This window comes from Tupaia chinensis, unplaced genomic scaffold (assembly GCF_000334495.1).
Source record: "Tupaia chinensis unplaced genomic scaffold, TupChi_1.0 Scaffold000166_1, whole genome shotgun sequence".
NCBI classification, from domain to species: Eukaryota; Metazoa; Chordata; class Mammalia; order Scandentia; family Tupaiidae; genus Tupaia; species Tupaia belangeri.
The window spans coordinates 1206220-1225657 of NW_006159641.1; the positions used below are offsets into that span (position 1 = coordinate 1206220).

The 19438-nt window shown below is 45.2% G+C and overlaps 1 protein-coding gene across 1 annotated transcript in view; it reads left to right on the top strand.

Moving 5' to 3' along the window:
* Nucleotides 1-19438, top strand: part of LOC102501492 (putative phospholipid-transporting ATPase IIB) — a gene marked incomplete at both ends in the record, with an annotated part of 192556 nt that overhangs the window by 23570 nt on the left and 149548 nt on the right. The window contains 2 exon segments of the mRNA XM_014586915.1: nt 12832-12940; nt 19057-19115. Of these exon segments, the coding sequence (XP_014442401.1) occupies nt 12832-12940; nt 19057-19115 (168 nt within the window).

Here is a 19438-nt window from a genome sequence, read left to right on the forward strand (position 1 = left end):
AGGGAAGGGAAGAAAAGGAAGGGAAATAAAGAGGAAGGGAAAGGAAAGGAAAAGAAAGAAAATTAACTGTCAAAAGTCATGATAACATATGACAAGTTTATACTGTTAAAACAACCAGATAGCCACATAATGGGTATGCCAGAGGGCAACGAGACAGGAAGTACAGTGCAGCATCTGTTTTACAAAGGACTAGCCATAGCCTGAACAGAGATACACATGTGTAGAGCCTGAAAATCCAAAGGATACCAAACAGATTCAACATGAGAAGATCCTCTCTAAGGATGTTACAGCCTAAATGTCAAAAATGGCAAGAAAAAAGCACTAAGTTACCTATAAGGGATACCCATCAGATTAAACTCAGACGACTCAGAAGAAACCTGTCCTTCAGGTGTGAAAGAGAAATACAATTGTGCCTAGAGAAATAAAAACCGAAGGAATTCACTAGTACCAGACCAGCTCTTGAAGGGATTCCTAAGAGTCGTGTACCGGGAAATGAGTGGGAGGTAAATCTCACTGTGAGAACGTGCAAGGCGGTGTATATACACAGAGAAGACAGAGAGATGTTCAGTTTCTACCTCTACAGACATCTTCCCGACAGCAAAGAGACAACAGAAGAGAGAAGAGAAAAATCACAACAATCGGGAACCAACTAACAAAATGGCAGGTGTAAATCTGTACCTAACAATATCACTGAATATAATTGGATTAAATTCCCCGGTAAAAAGTACGTATAGGCTGTCGACCACGGTTTGCGTCCAGGACCCGGTGGCTTAAAAATCACACTGGGTGCGTGTGCGTGCGTGCCCAAGATCCTGAGAGGAGAATGGAGGAGAAGGGATTGCGGCATGGCCATCCCCCCGAGAGAGAGGGAGAGAGAGAGGCTGGCTGAATGGTTAACAACAGCTGCTTATAAGAGGCACATTTCATTGATAAAGATAAAACTAGATTGAGAATGAAAGGTTGGAAAAAGTCATTCCATGCAAATGGAAACCAAAAAAGGGCATATGTGGCCATCTTAATTAATTAAACAAGCTATAAGCTAGAATTTGTAAAAAGAGCCAAAGAAGATCATTGAAGAGTGTTAAAGAGATCAACTCACTTAAGAGAAAGAATTATTATAAGCATGTATAATTAAATAAACATCAGAGCACACATACATGAAATGAAAGTTGCTAGACCTAAAAGAAGAGAGGAACTCTTACACATTAATCGCTGGGAATTCTAACGTCCAGCTCGCACCATTTGATAGTCATCCAGAGGGAAGTAAGCACAGAGACGGGAGGTGAACAATACCGAGGAGTAACTGGACCTGATGGACCGTCAGAGAGCCTTTTCCTCAGCAGGTGTAGAGCACACACGTTCTCCCTGCTGCACGGGGGCATTCCAAAGATGGCCTCCGTGTTCAGATCCAGTAAGCTTCTGCAGATTTCAAAGACGCAACATACCTAGCCTCTTTACCACATGGAATTAAATTTGAAATCAACAATGAAAGAACTTTGGTAAGTACAGTAATACCTGGAAATGAACAATATGCTCCAGAATGAATTCGTAGCTACCAAAGAAATTAAAGATGTAATTAAGGAATTCCGTGAAACAAATAATATTGAAAATGTTGCATTGCAAAGCATCAGATAAGGCAAGAGCAATATTAAGAAGGAAACTTGTAACAGTCGGTGCTCATAAGGAAAAACTAGGGGAGCATCAGTTGCAGCACCCTGGAGCCTTAGTGTTCTTTGAGAATAAGAAGTCGATCAACAGAAGAACGTTGAGGGCTCTTTGGGAGTTGCCAGTCACCCAAATCAAGGGTATGGTGAAGAGAGTGTTTAATTCACGTTCATGGCAATAGGTGAATCTGCACTGGAAGTCAACATTAATCAACTCACTGTTTTTCACAGCTTTGTGTTCTCCAGAGTACCCATGTCCTTCCCATAGAATGAAATAGACTGTATAGTTGGAACAGTCCAAAATATCAGCAAAATAAAGTGGGGTTCACCAGCCGCTCATGCTAATGGGCTTGGAGATGCAAATCCAAAGGCATAATGCTGGCAGCCTGTATTGACTACACCGTAGTGAATCTGAGGACTACCTAAATGCAGAGCTGTGAGTGGACAGCCTGCACGAGCCTGGTATTTGGTGCAGTGCTCCTTCAGGACATGGGCTTAAACCATCAGATGTTGAATTTACATAAGAAAGTGATTTCTCATCCCACCTTCTGCTAAAGCGGACACAGTCACATCAGAGGAATGCCAGTAGTTGAAAAACAGATAACAAGGGGCTGGCAGGTGGCAGGTGGCGTGGTGGTTAAGGATGCTGGACTCCCACATGGCCGACCGTGATTCGAGTCCCAGACTTGTGGCTTGCTTTCTCACTTTCCCTTTCCCTCTCCATCTCTCTCTCACACACACTTGCTCTCGCTCTGTCCCTCTCTGGTCAAATTAAAATAAATGAACAAAAAAAGTTTTTTTAATAAGAAAGATAAATCTAGAACATAGAATTAAAATACATGAATTTTCAGAAACAGATAAAAGATAAAAAGATAAAAGATAAAGGACTGGGACCAGCAGATGGTGTCATGGTTAATGTCACTGGTCTCCCATGGAGTTGACTGCAGTTTAAAGCCCCGGACCTAGCAGCTTAAAATTCATGCTGGACGTGTGTACACGTGTGACCAAAATCCTGAGGAGAGAATGGAGGAGAAGGGACTGCGACCTAGCCATCCTCCTGGGGGAGGGTAATTTCTCGCTTACTGTCTCTGGTGAGCACATGCGCCTATAGCAAAAATCTTTGTTTAAAAAAAAAAAGACCATTTGGCTCTTGCTGTGGTAGGGTAATACTGCCATTGACGTTAATGGCAAAACCGGCAGAGGAAGGCAGTATCCTTAGCGGTTACAGTTGAAAATGGCCAGCACTCTAATGTGGCTATTCTAGGAAGTGTGTTTAGAAGGACACACATGCAAGACGTGGAAGATGCCCCAGTGTGCAGCGTGAGAGCTCTAGGAGCAGCAAGTGTGGCTGTGACTCCCAGCTGTGTCCGTAACGGCACGAGCACAGGGCAGCTCACTGAGCGCCCACTGGCACAGGTGCAAGTAGAAAGAAGGGCGTGTGTAGCTGAGGTTAGGGGGATGGAGATGGAGCAGGAGCAGGTGTTTGAGACGGAGGTCACAGAAAACGTTCAAAACCTGAAGGGCTACAGAGAAGCAGAGGGAATACGTGGGCAGTCTGGGGGCCACAGGACAAACTGGGAAGCTTAGCCACGTGCCTTGGAACAGTAGGACTTGGAGAGCCTTGGGGGGGGGCAAGAAGTAAAAGAAGGTCTTTAAATTCCCTGTTGCCCACTGCTTACGTATTAGTGGCCGCGGGCAAGCTGGGACATCTATGTGTGGGATCTGTTTGACCAGTTTGCATCAGTTCTGTCCATAATGATGGATTTAACAGTGTAACAAAAAAAAAAAATGTTGTTCTTGATGGAGATTAAGATACCTCAAATTGTCTAGGGCATTGTGGACTTAGAAAGTAACAGCTCTAATTACCTTTCCTACATTCTTTTAAAAATGTCATTTATTTTTAGTAAACAGATGTCTTCAATTTAATGCAGAAGAACACTTTACTGCCGCACAGTCATATTCTGGTGGTTCGTTTACAGGGTATTCCAGAACAAAGGGCTCTGGAAGGTCCACTCCATACTGTGACGCAGACTCTGCCTCCGTCTGCAAGCTAGGAGACAGCGGTTCCATTATGTGTACATATGCGGTGATGGAATTTAGCCTAATACAGTTGGCCCTATTTTTTGACACTTCTGTTGTTTAAAAATACACATGGAAAAAACCTATATGCTTGCAGTGCACTTAGAAATTTTATTCGGTTGTCAGAAAAGTAATAACACATTTTTGCATAGAAAATATGTCGTGACTTGCCTGAGGACCCAATATAACAATCTTTTTTGTTTGCTTGTTTTGGATTTTTTACATATATATTCTCATTTAGTGTCCTTTAGCCAGAATCTCATTGCTGGTTTTTTCTTTTTTAAATTAATTAATTAATTAATTTTGGAGAGGTTTTCGCTATAGGGTGCGCACGCTCGCCAGAAAGACAGAGAGAGACAGAGTGACAGAAAGCGAGAAATCACTCCCCAGGGAGATGGCCATGCCACAATCCCTTCTCCTCCATTCTTCTCTTGGGATCTTGGACATGCACGCACATGCACCCCTTGTGAGTTTAAGCCACCGACCGGGTCCAGAACTCAGACCATGGTTGACTAAATGGGAGTCCAGGGACATAGCCATTATGCTTACTGCTGGTCCCTTTTTTTTTGTTTGTTTTTTAAAGAGAGATTTTTTTTCTCTCGCCAAAGAAGTAGACAGAGACAGAGAGACAGAAATTGAGAAATCTCCTCACTGGGGAAGTGGCTACGCTGCAACCCCTTCTCTCAAGATTTTGGACACACACCTGACTTGAGTTTTAAGCCAGTTGCAGTCAACTACGTGAGAGTCCAGTGACGGAACTATTACACCATCTGCTGGTCCTGCTGTTTCATTTTTTTTATAACATTTTTAGTATTTAAATACTTTCCATATATTGGCTCTGCTAAGATAGAATGTAGTGTCTTTTAATATGGTAGGAACCAACAAGGAAATTTCACTTTAACTCCCTTTCTACACTTTATGGTAGGTAGTGGGGACTAGGGGAAATGCATTTATAGTTCATTTCTAGACAGCTCGTGACACAAACAATGTGTTTCTACCTGTATGCAGTCCATTTTACTAGAAACAGAAGTCATGGCCACTTGAAGAGAAGAAAAATCACCATTTCGCATTTGACTATGTTCATATATTGCATTTCTGCATTTGTATTATAAAAGCTTCACACAATAATGTTGGGATGTTAAAAAAAAAGAATAAAATAGGAAGATATAGCAAGTGAACAACCTATCAGTTCTTCTCAAGGAACTGAAAGCTAACACAAGTGTCATTCAAAAGTAGCAGAAGTAAAAGAAATAGTAAGATCATAGCTGAAGTAAAAGAAATGCAGGAAAAAAAGTTTTACAAAAAATCAGCAGAACAAAAAGGTCATTCATAGGACCAGCAGTTGGCGTCATGGCTATGTCGCTGGACTCCCATGTAGTCGACCACAGTTTGAGTCCCGAACCCAGTTGTTTAAACACACACCAGGTGTGTGTGCGTGTGTGCCCAAGATCCGGAGAAGAGAAGGGATTGTGGCATTGCCATCCCCCCTGGGAGGTGATTTCTTGCTTTCTGTCTCTCTCTCTTTCTGGCGAGCGCATGCACTCTATAGCAAATCCCCCTCCCCCCTAAAAAAAAGGTCATTCATGAATGCTATGAATAGCTATATGCCAACAAGCTGGAAAAATCTAGAAGAGATGGGCAGATTTCTGGACACTTACAATGTACCTAGATTGAACCAGGAAGAAACAGAAAGACCAAATAGATTGATATCAAGGAATGAGTTCTACCCCAGAGTTGATGCTAGAATGGTTCAACATACACAGAATAATAAATGCAATCTATCACATTAGCCAAAGGAAAGACCGAAATCATACTGCTGTATCTGTTGACATAGAAAAAGCATTTGATAAAACACAGCATGCCTTCACAATTAAGACTCTCAAAAATAGGCATAGGAGGTATATTTCCTAGAACAAATGCCTTTTGACTAACCAGCAACTGACAGTACTGAATGGGGAAAACTTTTTCATTGCAAGCTTGACCAAGAAAGTGGATGTCCAGTTTCCCCTTTTGTATTTGATGTAGGACTGGAAGTCCTAGTCACCTCAATCAGGCGAGAATGTTTTAAAAAGAATCCAAATTGTAAAGAAGTTAATTTGTAGGTGACGTGATTATATAAGTAGAAAAATGTAAAGAGTAGATCCAGAAAGTGAAATGTGATAAACAAATTCATGAAAGTTGCAGAATAGAAAACCAACATCCAAAGATCTATAGCATTTTTTTTGGTATAATAGCAGTGAATGGACTGAAACAAATGAAAGCAATATCATAGTACCTACCCATACACAAATTATCTAGAAATATATCTAAGGAAGTAAACGATTTCTACTATGAAAATTGCATAAAACTGAATAAAGAAATTAAAAGAAAGACAAAGTGTTAAGGGAAAGATGTCCCTCATTCATGGATTGATTGGAAGAATCAATATAGGTAAACCAACAGTACTACCCAAAGTGATTGATAAATTCAGTGCATTTCTCATCAAAATACCAGTGAAGTTCTTCACAGAAATAGAAAAAAAGAATCAACAAAAACCAAAGCAATAAAAATTCTAGAATCACAGAAGACTCCTTATCACCAGAAGAATTCTGTGTAAGAAGAGTAAAGTCAGAGGCTCACTACCTATCTTCAATGTAGTACAAAGCAATAATAACCAATAAATAATAAAAAAAAATACCAGAAAACTAGCACACATACACAAAACAAAAAACTTGGTACTATCACAGAAAGAGACACTAGACCGATGGAATGTAATAGGGAATCCCGAAGTAAACCCAGCAGCGAACAGCCACATGATTTTTTACAAAGGTCAAAAGACAATCCAATGGAGAAAAGACAGCTTGGTAAAAATGGTGCTAGGAAAACTGGATATCCACTTACAAAAGAATGGAACTAGAACCCTGTATCATACCACTTAATGTGATTAACTCAAAAGGTCAAGTACCTAAATGTAAAGCAACATAGCTGCAAACATATGTAAACGTGGGGAAATTTTCAAGATACTGGAGTAGGCAAAGACTTCTTGAATAATATTTCTGAAGCACGGGCTTCCATGAAACTAAAAATTAAGCTTTTGCTTAGCAAAGGAAACAATAAGTAGATACCACCCGTAGGATGGAAGAAAAATATTTGCGAACAATACTTTAAATAATGAATGAATTACCAGAGTAAAAGTGGAACTCAGAATCTGAGCTACAAAACAATCTTATATGTAATTTTAGAATGGGCAGTCTGATAAGTCAGCTCTTAAGGGAAGGCATACAAATGGCTAAAAAGCATTTATGAAAATGTTCAACATCTTTTATCATAAGAGAAATACAAATCAGAGCCACAGTGAGGTATCACCTAACTCTAGTTAGAATGGCTATGATAAAAAAAAAAATGCACAAGTGCTGCCAAGGTTGTGGAGTAAAGTGAAACCCCACGCACTGCTTTTGGGAATGTAATTTAGTACAGTCACTATGGAAAACACTGGAGTTTCATCAAAAATCTTTAGAACATCGGTGACCCAGTCATTCCACTCTTGAGTATTTATCCAAAGGATAGGAAATCACTCAGGCAGAGATATTTGTACATCCATGTCTATTGCATCATTATTCAGTAGCCAAGATGTGTAATCGGTGTATGTACCCAACAGTCAATGAATGGATTAAGAAAATGTGTCACATATACACAATAAAATGCGACTTAGCCATAAACAACAATGATATTCTGTCATTTGACACAACATGGTTGAGCTGTAAGATATAATGCAGGACGAAATAAGCCAGGTATGAAAGACAGCGGGTCCACTTAATAGATACTGATGATCTTCAGTTTGCGGCTGAAACCGAAGAGCTCAGTGGTGTAGAGCAGAGAGAGGGGATAGATACTAGAAGCTGCTGGGCAGGGGAGCAGGGAGAGAGCAGTTGGTGTTAGAGTGGGTTTAGGAGGAAATGATGAACAGACTCATTAATGCATAGACATGAGTGGAGCGAGTTATGGAGTGGTGTAGCACAGTGACAGTTCCCCCTAAATAAGAAAAGACTAGTAGGATCATTACCAAATGCATGCAACGTAGCATTCAGTGTCAAATAAGATGAGTGTGTCAGTGTCTTTGATTTGATTATTACACACTGTAATCATGCTTTGAGAAAAAAATCACACTGTAGCCTACCAGTATTCTTATTAGAATGACTATGTAAAAATCAGAAGAATATCAGAATAAATGGGAACTTTCTTGTTCTTGAGGTTAAAGACTTAGTATTGTTAAGACGGCAGTACTGTTCAAATTGATCTACACATTCAATTCAATTCCTGTCAAGTCCCAGCTGGTTTTATTTATTCGTTTTCTGCAGAAATTGACAAGCTCCTCCTAAACCTGATATGAAAAGCCAGGGGACCCAGATTAGTCCATATATCCTAGAAAAAATAGATCATAGTTGGACTTTCAAAGAGGACTCACATGGCCCCATTTGAAAACTGTAGTCAAGACAGTATGGTATTGACAAATACAGGAATGTGATCAATGGAATATAATTTTAAAATCTTCAATTATGACAAATTGATTTTCAACATGGGTACCAGGACAGTTTGGTGGAGAAAGAATAGTCTTCAGGAAATGATTATTGGATGGACCAGTTTTGTAGCCTAATGGTTAAGGAAGCTGGATCCCATATGGCCAACTGTGGTAATAATCCTGGCATGGGTGGCTTAAAAAAAACTGTGTGTACACATACACAAATGATACTCGAATACTCACATATGTACATGCAGAAGAGACAATTTGGATCCCTATGTCACAGTGTACATGCAAAGTAAATAAAAATGGATCAAATATGGGACCAGCAGTTGGTATAATGGCTATGTTGCTGAATGCCCATGTAGTCGACTGTGGTTTGAGTTCCAGACCCGGTGGCTTAAACACATGAGGTGTATGTGTGCGTGCATGCCTAAGATCCAGAGAGGAGAATGGAGGAGAAGGGATTGCAGTGTGACCATCCCCCCTGGGGGATGCTTTCTCACTTTCTGTCTCCCTGTTTCTCTCTGGCGCATGCACGTGCCGTATAGCAAAAACCTCCAAAAAAAAAAAAAAAAAAGATCATATAGTTCACTGCAATAGCTGTAACTGTAACACTCCTTTAAAAATGGAGCAAATCTTTGTACACCAAAAGTGTAAGTGACAAGCAAAAAAATGGGTGAATTATATTTTATCAGAATTGAATAATTTTGTACATCAGAGGACACAGTCAAGAAAATTAAAAAGATAATAGAATGGGAGAAAATATTCATAGGATCATTTTTTTTTCTTTTGGAGAGGTTTTTGCTATAGGGCACGTGCGCTCGCCAGACAGACACAGACAGACAGAAAGTGAGAAATCACCCACCCAGGGGGGATGGCCATGCCTCAATCCCTTCTCCTCCATTCTCCTCTTGGGATCTTGGGCATGCACGCACATGTGCCTGGCGTGAGTTAAAGCCACTGGGTCCGGGATGCGAACCACGGTCGCCTATATAGGAGTCAACTATATAGGTCGACTATATAGGAGTCCAGCATTAGCTAACTGCTGGTCCTGTAAGGTCATATTTGTAAATCACGTATGTAACAAGGTATTTCTATCCATAGTAAATAAGGAACTCCTAACTCAATAACTGAAAGCACAATTAAAAATGGGTAAAAGATGGATGACATTTCCTCAATGTAACTATGCCTCAGCTGGCGTAGAAGCATGTGAATGGATGTTCAACATCGTTTGGCATTGGGAAGTGCAGTGTAAAACCACACGGTACTGCTGTGCACGCAGTAGTGTGGCTACAGTGAAGGGGCACAGGAAGCTGGTGTGCGTGAGGAAGCTGGGACCTAGTGAGCGTGCTGCGACAGGCGGCACAGCTTCTCGGAGAGCGGCTCAGTTGTCCCTCGGAACTGCGTGGAGTTGCCACCAGTCCATGAGATGGAGTGGGCCGGTCCTTGCCTGGGTGGGAGTGAGGACGAGGTGAGGGGCCAGCACCTGCTGACGGGTGCTAGGTCTCTCTGGGGTGACGAGCGTACATAGAGACCCAGTGATGATGTACCACCGCATACACTAGAGACGATGGGCAGAGTGCGAGGGTCCACTCTGGCAGGTGACTTGCACACCTGCATGGTGGTGGGCAAGGTCGGAGTGTGGGAGAACTGCAGCACGGCCTTCAGTGTAGTGCGTGGCCCGTAGCGTGGATCTGGCCAGGCCACCTTCCTTGCACGTGAGGCGCTCTGCCACGTTTGTGGCTCCCTCGTCCCTCCGCAAGGCAGGTGACTCAGGACCCTTGCGGCTGTGTTCCAGGCAGTGCTGTTGGTGCACTGGGGACAACCAGAAGGACGCAGCACAGATTTCAGGAGACATGTCAGCTCCTGGTGTCGGTCAGAGCGGCCTCAATGGGAGACTCAAGGCAGGAGCTTCTGTTCTGAAGGTTGGGGGGAAGCTTTGTGCTTCCACGAAAGGTCGATGATGGGGGGCTGTCGAAGGTTTGCCTCGCTGGAGGATAATTTTGAAAGAAATGAGGCTGGAGGTGGGCACCCTGGCCTCAGTGGTGAGGTAGCCGAGCTGAAGAGGGCGTGAGCTTGGTCGGGGTCAGTGCAAGGGTGTCCGGCTGGAGTAGGAGCACAGACGGGGGCTGGAGCTCCTGGCCGCAGCTGCCTGCAGCGAGGCTCGAGCCCCGGTCCGCATTCGAGGAGGGCAGACCAGATCGAGAGGAGCATGCTGGGAGAGAGGCCAGCAGCCGGGAGGGGGTGTCAGGATGCCAAGGAGCTCAGGCTGCTTTAGGTGGCCCACTGTCCGCAGGAGCAGCTTCAGTCCCCTGTGGGAACCGGGGACTGGCCTGAGTTGGGGAATTAGTGAGATGGGAAAAATGTTTCGATTGGACAAAGTGTAGACAGGAGGAGAGGATGCTGGGTGTAGTCATGGAGAGGGTGTAAGGCCAAGGGGAGACTGATGGACAGTGATGTAGGGACATTGATGACCAGAGAACGAGCACATGCGCTGTGGCCAAAGAGATGACGGGGCTCGGAGGTGCAGAGACAGGTGGCCCTCCTGACTCGGAGCAGGACGAGACCACTCGAGACGAGAGGAGTGCATGGCAGGTCCTCATTGCAAAGGACTTTATAGGCTACTTGAGGGAAGTGACCTGTGAGTCAGTTCAAGGAACATGCTCTCCAGCATCCCTGTTAGTTTAGCCGCTGGTGACACAGGAGAAAGAGCTGGAATTGAAAGATGATTGTCCTTTCGCAGGAAGTTAATCCAGCGTCCAAAGCAGGCTGAAGCAGGGTCCCCCGCAGTCAGCCTGTTGCGGGGGTTTCTTTATGAACCATGGGCAGGTTAGCATGGAGAGTATTCCTGTACCGTGTCAGCAGATATGTAGGCAGCAGTTGGCATTGTGGTTAAGGCGCTGGACTCCCACATGGTTGACCGTGGTTCTAGTTCCAGTCCCGGACCCGGCGGCTTGAAACTCACACCAGGCATGTGTGTGCGCGTGCCCAGAGCCCCAAGAGGGGAATGGAGGAGAAGCAATTACAGAGTGGCCATCCCATCTCCCCTAGGGCAATTTCTCATTTTCTGTCTCTGTCTCTCTCTGTCTCCAGCAAGTACATGCACACTGAAGCAAAAACCTCTCAAAAACAGATGGGTTCTATGAACATTAGTAGTTTGATGGCTTCCACGGTATATTACAAGCATTTGTAAGTTTTATTCAGATGACATTAAATTAATCTATTCAAATTTTGACTTCAAAGTCAGACAGAAACCCACTGTAACTCTACCCGTGTTCTCTAGTTCCGTAGAGTGGTCATACCCTGTGTCAGAAAGTCGGTTGGTGTGAATGTCATCTCTGGGAATTGATTTGTGTTCCTAGATACTTTTATTCTGTCAGAAACAGATTTTTCTTTCATTTGGGGGTGGGGCAGATAGATACGAGAGACAGAGGCCACTGATAGATGGCAGTCATGCCACAACACCTTCTCCACCCCCCGCTAGTCGGGATTCTGAGTGCATGTGCACATGTGCCCTGTCGTGTTCTTCAAGCTGCCGGGCGGAGATCTGAATGTGGTGAGCAGCCACGTGGGAGCCAGCTTCCTTAACCCCCAGGTTATAGGGCTGTCCCTATCAGAAACAGTGAAGTGCAGAAGTTACCGCATCTTTAAGTCAGTCATTATTGATCTGACATCTGAATGCCTGAGTGTGCTAAATGTAATTGGAAATTTTACATTTCCTTTTTTTTTTTACATTTTTTTTTGGTTGGGAGGGAGAGGTTCTTGCTATAGGGCACGTGCGCTCGCCAGACAGACAGAGACGGAGAGACAGAAAGCGAGAAATCACCCCCGGGGGGGATGGCCATGCCGCAATCCCTTCTCCTCCATTCTCCTCTCAGGATCTTGGGCATGCACACACACGCGCCCAGCGTGAGTTTTAAGCCACCGGGTCCGGGACGTGAACTGTGGTCGACTACATGGGAGTCCAGCGACATAGCCATTGCACCAACTGCTGGTCCTGGAAATTTTAAATTTTTTATTCTCTTTGGGTTATTAAGTGTTTTCTGCTGGTTAGCTTGAAGTTCATATCATAATGCGAATTCAAAATTTTTGGCGAGACATTTACTAAGTTGTATTAATAAATCTTTTACCATGTACTGTATTCATTTGTAATGCTTCATTGATACTTTTTTTTTTTTTTGCTATAGGGCACGTGTGCTCGCCAGAAAGAGAGAGAGAGACAGAAAGCGAGAAATCACCCCACAGGGGGGATGACCCCGCCGCAATCCCTTCTCCTCCATTCTCCTCTCAGGATCTTGGGCATGCACACACACGCGCCCAGCGTGAGTTTTAAGCCACCGGGTCCGGGACGTGAACTGTGGTCGACTACATGGGAGTCCAGCAACATAGCCATTATGCTAACTGCTGGTCCCTCATTGGTACTTTTTAATCTCATTTTCATTTTTTTTTTATGTTTAAGAATGTAGTTAAATGTTTAAGAATGTAGTTAAATTGAAGTTAAAAGTGAAACTATATATATAATGAAAATTTTTCCGTTTTTGTTAAAGTTCGGTTTCCTAAAATATCACATTTTATTTTGTCTCATAGGGATTTGTCTTGGCTGTTACTGTCATTAGGGAGGCAATTGATGAATTTCGGCGTTTTCAACGAGACAAGGAAGTGAATTCACAATTATACACCAAGCTTACAGTAAGAGGTTAGTAAGATGCTTCCAATTATTATTGTAATCATCAATTTAGAGTTAACAGATGAAAGAAATATCCTGATTCTGTTATTAAAAAGCAATTATATATTATCTAGTTCGTTTTTTTGTATCAAATGCATGCAATTTTACAGCAGATTTTTATTCATTTATGTACGTGTATGTATATATTTATATGTTTACATACGTGCGTGCACATATATTTTTATTTATACTTTTACACTCATGCATATAGACACACACAACACATGCACACAGAAACACATGCGATTTATTTGAATTAATATATAATGTGCTCTATTACAGTACTTCACACATGTGAAACCCACCTGGTGTATGCACATTTTCTGTGAAGCATAAGATTACTTTTTTTAAAAATCTATCTATTACAGTAGTTCAGACATACTCATGGAGATCATTGCCCCAGTATTAAATTGCACTTGAGCAGAAGGGCCTTTGAGCACTGGAAACAAGTACTGTGGTCTCGTGTGGCCTGAGTGATGCCGCACCTTCCTTCTCCTTCACCTTAGCCAGTACAGGGTCATACTTTGCAGAAATGGCTTAGAAAGATCACCCGGTAAACACAGCCACAGCACATGGCGACAAAAAAGCCCTCAGAGAAAAGGGAGAACCATCTAACAAACACTGTGTTCAGTTTGCCACAAGAATTTAAGAAGCATGGGGACCAGTAGGTGACATAGTGGTTATGGCGCCGGACTCCCACATAGTCGACTGCAGTTTGAGTCCCCAACCCTGTGCCTGAAAACTCAAACTGGACATGTGTGTATGTCCCCAAAATCCTGAGAGGAGAATGGAGGAGAAGGGATTGCGGTGTGGCCATCCCTGGTTATTTCTCGCTTTCTTTCTCTCTGGCAAGCACACACACCCTATAGCAAAAATCTCTCTTAACTAAAAGCCTACCAAGAAATTAAATGTGACCCATTCACACTTAAACATTAGTCGGAATACTAATAAATTAGTAGGGACTGTCTCTGAGGAAGCCCAGATAATGGGCTTAATAGATGGAGGTTAAGTGAGTTGTCGTAAATATGCTGAAGGAGCAAAGGCAGCTGGAGAAACCAGTGAAGCTATCAGGAATGAGGGCTGAACAAGCAGAGCGTCTCAGTACGGGTATAGAAATTACAGAAAGGGGGAAACAAGTCCTGGAGCTGAAAGCGTTACAAATGAAAAAAACTCACTAGAGGGTTTAATAGCAAATTTAAGCAAGCCGAAGAAAGGATCATTAAACCTGAGTTGATGGGACCAGCAGTTAGTGTAATGGCTATGTCACTGGACTCCCATGTAGTCCACCGCAATTCGAGTCCTGGACCCGGTGGCTGAAACTCAGTGCTGGGCCCATGTGCATTCGTGTCCAAGGTCCCAAGAGGAGAATGGAGGAGAAGGGATTGTCGTGTGGCCATCCCCCTGGGGGGTGATTTCTCACTTTGTGTTTCTCTTTTTTTTTTTTTTGGAGAGTTTTTTTTTTTTTCCGCTAAGGGACCGGCGCGTGTGCTCGCCAGAAAGAGAGACAGAAAGCAAGAAATCACCCCCCGGGGGGGATGGTCACGCCGCAATCCCTTCTCCTCCATTCTTCTCTCGGGATCTTGGACATGCACGCACACACGCGCCTGGCGTGAGTTTTAAGCCACTGGGTCCGGGACGCGAACCACGGTCGACTACGTGGGAGAAAAGAAAACAAAACCTGAGTTGAAAATTTCCAGTTTGAGTTGAAGAAGGAAGAAAACTGAACGCCTCCTGAAGGCCCCGTGGCCCACTGAGGGTACCAGCATGTACATGTGGAGTGCTGACTGGGGAGGGGAAGGGTGAGCAGGGGAGGCTTAAAGTGCAGTGTCCGAAACACCCTTGGTTTGATGAAAGGCGTGAGTCTGTATGTGGAGGAGGTTCCGTGAGTTCAGGAGGGATGAACACAAAGAGCTGGGTACAGAGACGTTTCGTCATTCTTAAAATTCCAGAGTCCAAGGGAACAGTTTTGTTTTTTTTTTTTTGGAGAGGTTTTTTACTATAGGGCGCGTGCGCTCACCAGACAGACAGAGACATAGAGACAGAGACAGAAAACGAGAAATCACCCCCCAGGGGTTGCTCACGCCTTCTCCTCCATTCTCCTCTCGGGATCTTGGGCACGCACGCACACGTGCCCTGCGTGAGTTTTAAGCCACCGGGTCCGGGACGTGAACTGCGGTCGACTATGTGGGAGTCCAGTGACATAGCCATTATGCTAACTGCTGGTTCCCCCAAGGGAACAGTTTTTTAAAAATTATTTAATCCCTCCCACTTCCTCATGAATAAGACAGAGAGGGAGGGGGCACCCCAGCAGCGCCCTGTGACACAATCTGCACCAGCTTCAGCCTGGACTGTGGGAAGTCCATGTGGGTGCCTAGGTTGCAGGGAGGCCCCAGCAGCAAACTCAGGGCCTTCCAGGTATGCCCGAGAGAACATCTTGAAGTCAGCAGGGAAATGACCAGCCACGGACAAGACCTCTCCTCTTCTCTTCTCTTCTCTTCTCTTCTCTTCTCTTCTCTTCTCTTCTCTTCTCTTCTCTTCTGCCTGCCTCCCTTTTTCTTTTTTTCTTAGCACTGAAATTTTTATTTGTTTCTTGAGAGACAGAGAGATGGGTACCCTTGACAGGTCTTAGGTGCTGTGGTCTCACTCTCTGCACCACCACCTTCCAATTCCTAGCCATTTCCGTTGAAGGCAGTCTAAGACCTGGCCCCTGGGCCTCCCTGGGTTCTAGTTTCCTGCAGCAGGGTCCAGCTGTCTACACCACTCTGGTTGGGCCCAAGCAGTTCTTAATAAGGTTTCATCTCTGAGGTCTGAAGGGACTATGGTGACATTTAGAAAAGTGATTAAAGAAAAACACCTGTGAACCAAGAATTCTGTGTGCGGTAAAACTTACTGAGTACTGGAGGAGAGGGCTGGCCCAGAGCACAGTAGTTAAATGCTGTGTAGAGGGAGCTCGTGCCCACCGGCTGACGGCGTTCAGGTCCCAGCCCTTCTGGCTTGAAAAACACGCCAGACGTGTGTGTGTGCGTGCGTTTGTGTGCTGTGGGTCCTGAGGGGTGGAGAACTGGAGGAGAAGAATTGCAGTGTGACCAGGTTCCATCAGGGCTACCCCTCCCGCAGCACCGTTACTTCCTGGGAATGCAGATCCACAGCGCAGTGAACTGTGTCCACCCCCTGCGTGGCTGTCGTTGAGAACATAAAGTGAGCGATGGAGAGGTACGGGGGTCTGCGTCCCGTTCATTGCTCGGGGTCTGGGAGGTGCTGCTATGGCTGTGGAAAACAGTTCTGCAGTCTCTCAAATAGCTTCGCATACGGTTTAAGACAGAAACTCAAGCAGCTAGTTCCCATGTCATGCCAGCCCTGGTCACGGTAACGGGGGACAGCCCGCGTGCCAGCCCTGGTCACGGTAATGGGGGACAAGCCCGCGTGCCAGCCCTGGTCACAGTAACGGGGGACAGCCTGCGTGCCAGCCCTGGGCACGGCAACGGGGGACAGCCCACGTGCCAGCCCTGGTCATGGCAGCGGGGGACAGCCCTAGCAGTGGTTTCGGCAGTGGGGGACAGTTACTGCTAAGGGGTGTTGAGTGCAGTCCCGGCACTTCATGCAATGTGCTTTGCAGCCTTCCTGCCCAGACACCGTGCTGCTTTTCCGATCCGCATCTGTGACTCGTAGTCTCCCTGTGGATGCAGCTGTGTCTCACCGTGCCTTAGTCAGTTCCATTGTTGTGGAAGTTTCACGAGATTCGGGCTTCCTTGTGTCCCCAGCCCGTGAGAGAGGAGGGACTGTGTGAGCTACTGCAGTCCACCGCCCACCTCCAGGCCTCCCTCGGCCTGCCAGCACTGGTCAGGAGGCCCTGAGCTCTGAGGGTGGCCTGGACCCTACCCCCGTCAGCGGTAGCCCAGTGGAACCCAGAGACTTTGGGTACACAGCAGGCCTTCCTGGAGCTCCCATCTCACAGTGAATTTTCTCTTCATCTGTGTCGCTTGACACGGGAAGCTCAGACTTCGGAGCCGTTCTGTCCTCCAGACCCTGGTGCCGTTGCCGGGAAAGGCTTCACCTCCTGCTCTCACCCTGCCCTTCCCTGTGCTTGCCTGGGGAGCCCTGCTTCCTTCGTCACCTATCCTTCTGTCTGTGGTCACCTCTGGGACACTTGTTGCTCTTAGGAAACGTGGCTCGTTGAGGGTCCATGTTCCCAGCCTGTCAGCACTGCCTGGGCCCTGCCCCCTGTAATGCGGGGTGGGGGCTTCCTGTCCTTGCTCTCTCACACCGGCTCCCAGGCTCCAGCCCGGCTCCAGCCCGGCTCCAGCCCTTCACTGTCCTCGCCCTTGATCTTGCTCGATGAAGCTCCTTGTCCAGTTTGTCTAGTACACTGTCACCTTGGTCCCTGAGGGCTCTGCCTAGCTCGGGGACTCAGTGTTTGCAGTGCTTCCCCTGTTCCTGTCTAGAAGCTCTCTTAATCTTGGTACCCATAATTGCGCTCTCAGAGGTGGGGCGCGATGCCATACGTCCCCAGGAGACAGGAGGGGAGAGTGGGAGGTGGTCTTGTAGCACGGTCACAGCAGGGAGCTCATGTCGATTAGCCTTGCTGCTGTCTGGGCACATAGCCTCTTGTCTGTGCAGTTCCTGCCCTGTTATACTGAAGGCCCAGACTTGGAAGTGTCCTTCCTGCCTGAGGAATGCAGACAGACCTGCAGGCTGCACACGAGTGTCCATACTGGAGAACTGAGGACAGAGGAGCCTCACGAACGGAAGCCCAAGGACGGGGGACTGACCTCCCAGTGCAGAGGGGCCACTGAGTCTTGTGTCACGCCTCCAGTAGCAGCTATTTCCACAGAAATGCTCTTGTCCTAAAAGCATTCTGTGCAGTTTACTCTCAGGTATCTACTCAGGAAGTCGTGACCATCTGTCTTAATGTATGTCGTAAGATTTATATGCTCACCAGAGACAAACAGAGGGAAAGTGAGAAATCACCCCGGACATGGTGGGGTGGGGAGATGGCCATACTTCAGTCCCTTCTGGTCCATTCTCCTGGGATTTGGGGCGTTCACACACACGTGCCTGGCATGATTCTCATGTCACCAGGTCCAGGGCTCCTTTAGTTGGCCATGCTGGAATCCAGTGTCTTCACCTCCACAACCTGCTTGCCCCTGTCTTTCATTTTTTATGTAATAATTATTAGTGGATATTACCAAATAAGGGAACACTAGTACTTTCCTCTCGTTGAAATCTTTTCATTAAATCCGTCTTCTAGCAACAGGTATTCCCTGCCACAAAGTTTCAAGAGCATCATAACTTAAAAGTGCATTATGGGAGCTGGTAGGTTGTGTGGTGGTTAAGACGGCTGGACTCTCACATGGTGAACCGTGGTTCGAGTACCAGACCTAGCAGCTTTCTTTGCTCTCTGTCTCTCTCTGGTCAACTCCAAAACAAAACAAACGAGATAGTTAATAAAATTAAATAAAATTAATTTTTAAAATATGCACTATGTTTTATAGACATTTAAGTATATCGCATGTGAAACAGTAGATGGTTATTCTACATTTGGTATTATGTAGATAACTTAAGAGCTTATTCAGCATATTACGTAGGTGAGTCACTACTAGTGATGAAACTTCAGGTAACAGTTTCCGGCCTTGTCTGTGTTAGCAAAGCTACTACTGGAGGGTGATTTTATATATCATTAACTCTACTTTTTCCTATTAGTTACATGCTAATGACATGCATAGTCTTCATTTTAGGAATTACACAGCTCCATGTTACTGAGTATAATTAGTTATCTTATTTAGTATCATTTCTGGTCATTCATGGCCAGGCTGAGAATGGGAACAGTGACAGAGCACGGGGAGACCATCCCCACAAAAATGACCCATGTCACGTCTGCTCTGCTTTGGGGCATAGTTAGTTATTTAAGTGATAGTTTACTAAGAGAAGTTAGTGGGCAGTGAATGTGTTATTGGAAATGTATTTTGTACAAATATAGAGAAAGCTTTGAATTTTTTTCTTGCCCAAAAGTTATCTGTAAAGTAATTATCAGTTGAAACATGGTGGCTGTTGTTTCACTGTATTGATCACCTCTTCTCTCCTCTAAGGTAAAGTGCAAGTGAAGAGCTCAGATATTCGCGTCGGAGACCTCATCATAGTGGAGAAGGTCAGTGCGCTCTTAATACACTTCAGACCCACGTGCGCTAGTTACTAGCCTTTAGTATGATTGCAAGTAACTTTGGAATCTGAAGGAAATCGAGAGATATTTTAAATTCTCATATCCTTGTGTGTGATCTGGAGCATGTGAAGAAGAAACTAAGATTTTTTGGGAACCAGCAGTTAGCATAATGGCTATGTCGCTGGACTCCCACGTAGTTGACTGCGGTTCGCGTCCTGGACCCGGTGGCTTAAAACTCACGCCGGGCGCGTGTGCGTACGTGCCCAAGATCCCAAGAGGAGAATGGAGGAGAAGGGATTGCGGTGTGACCA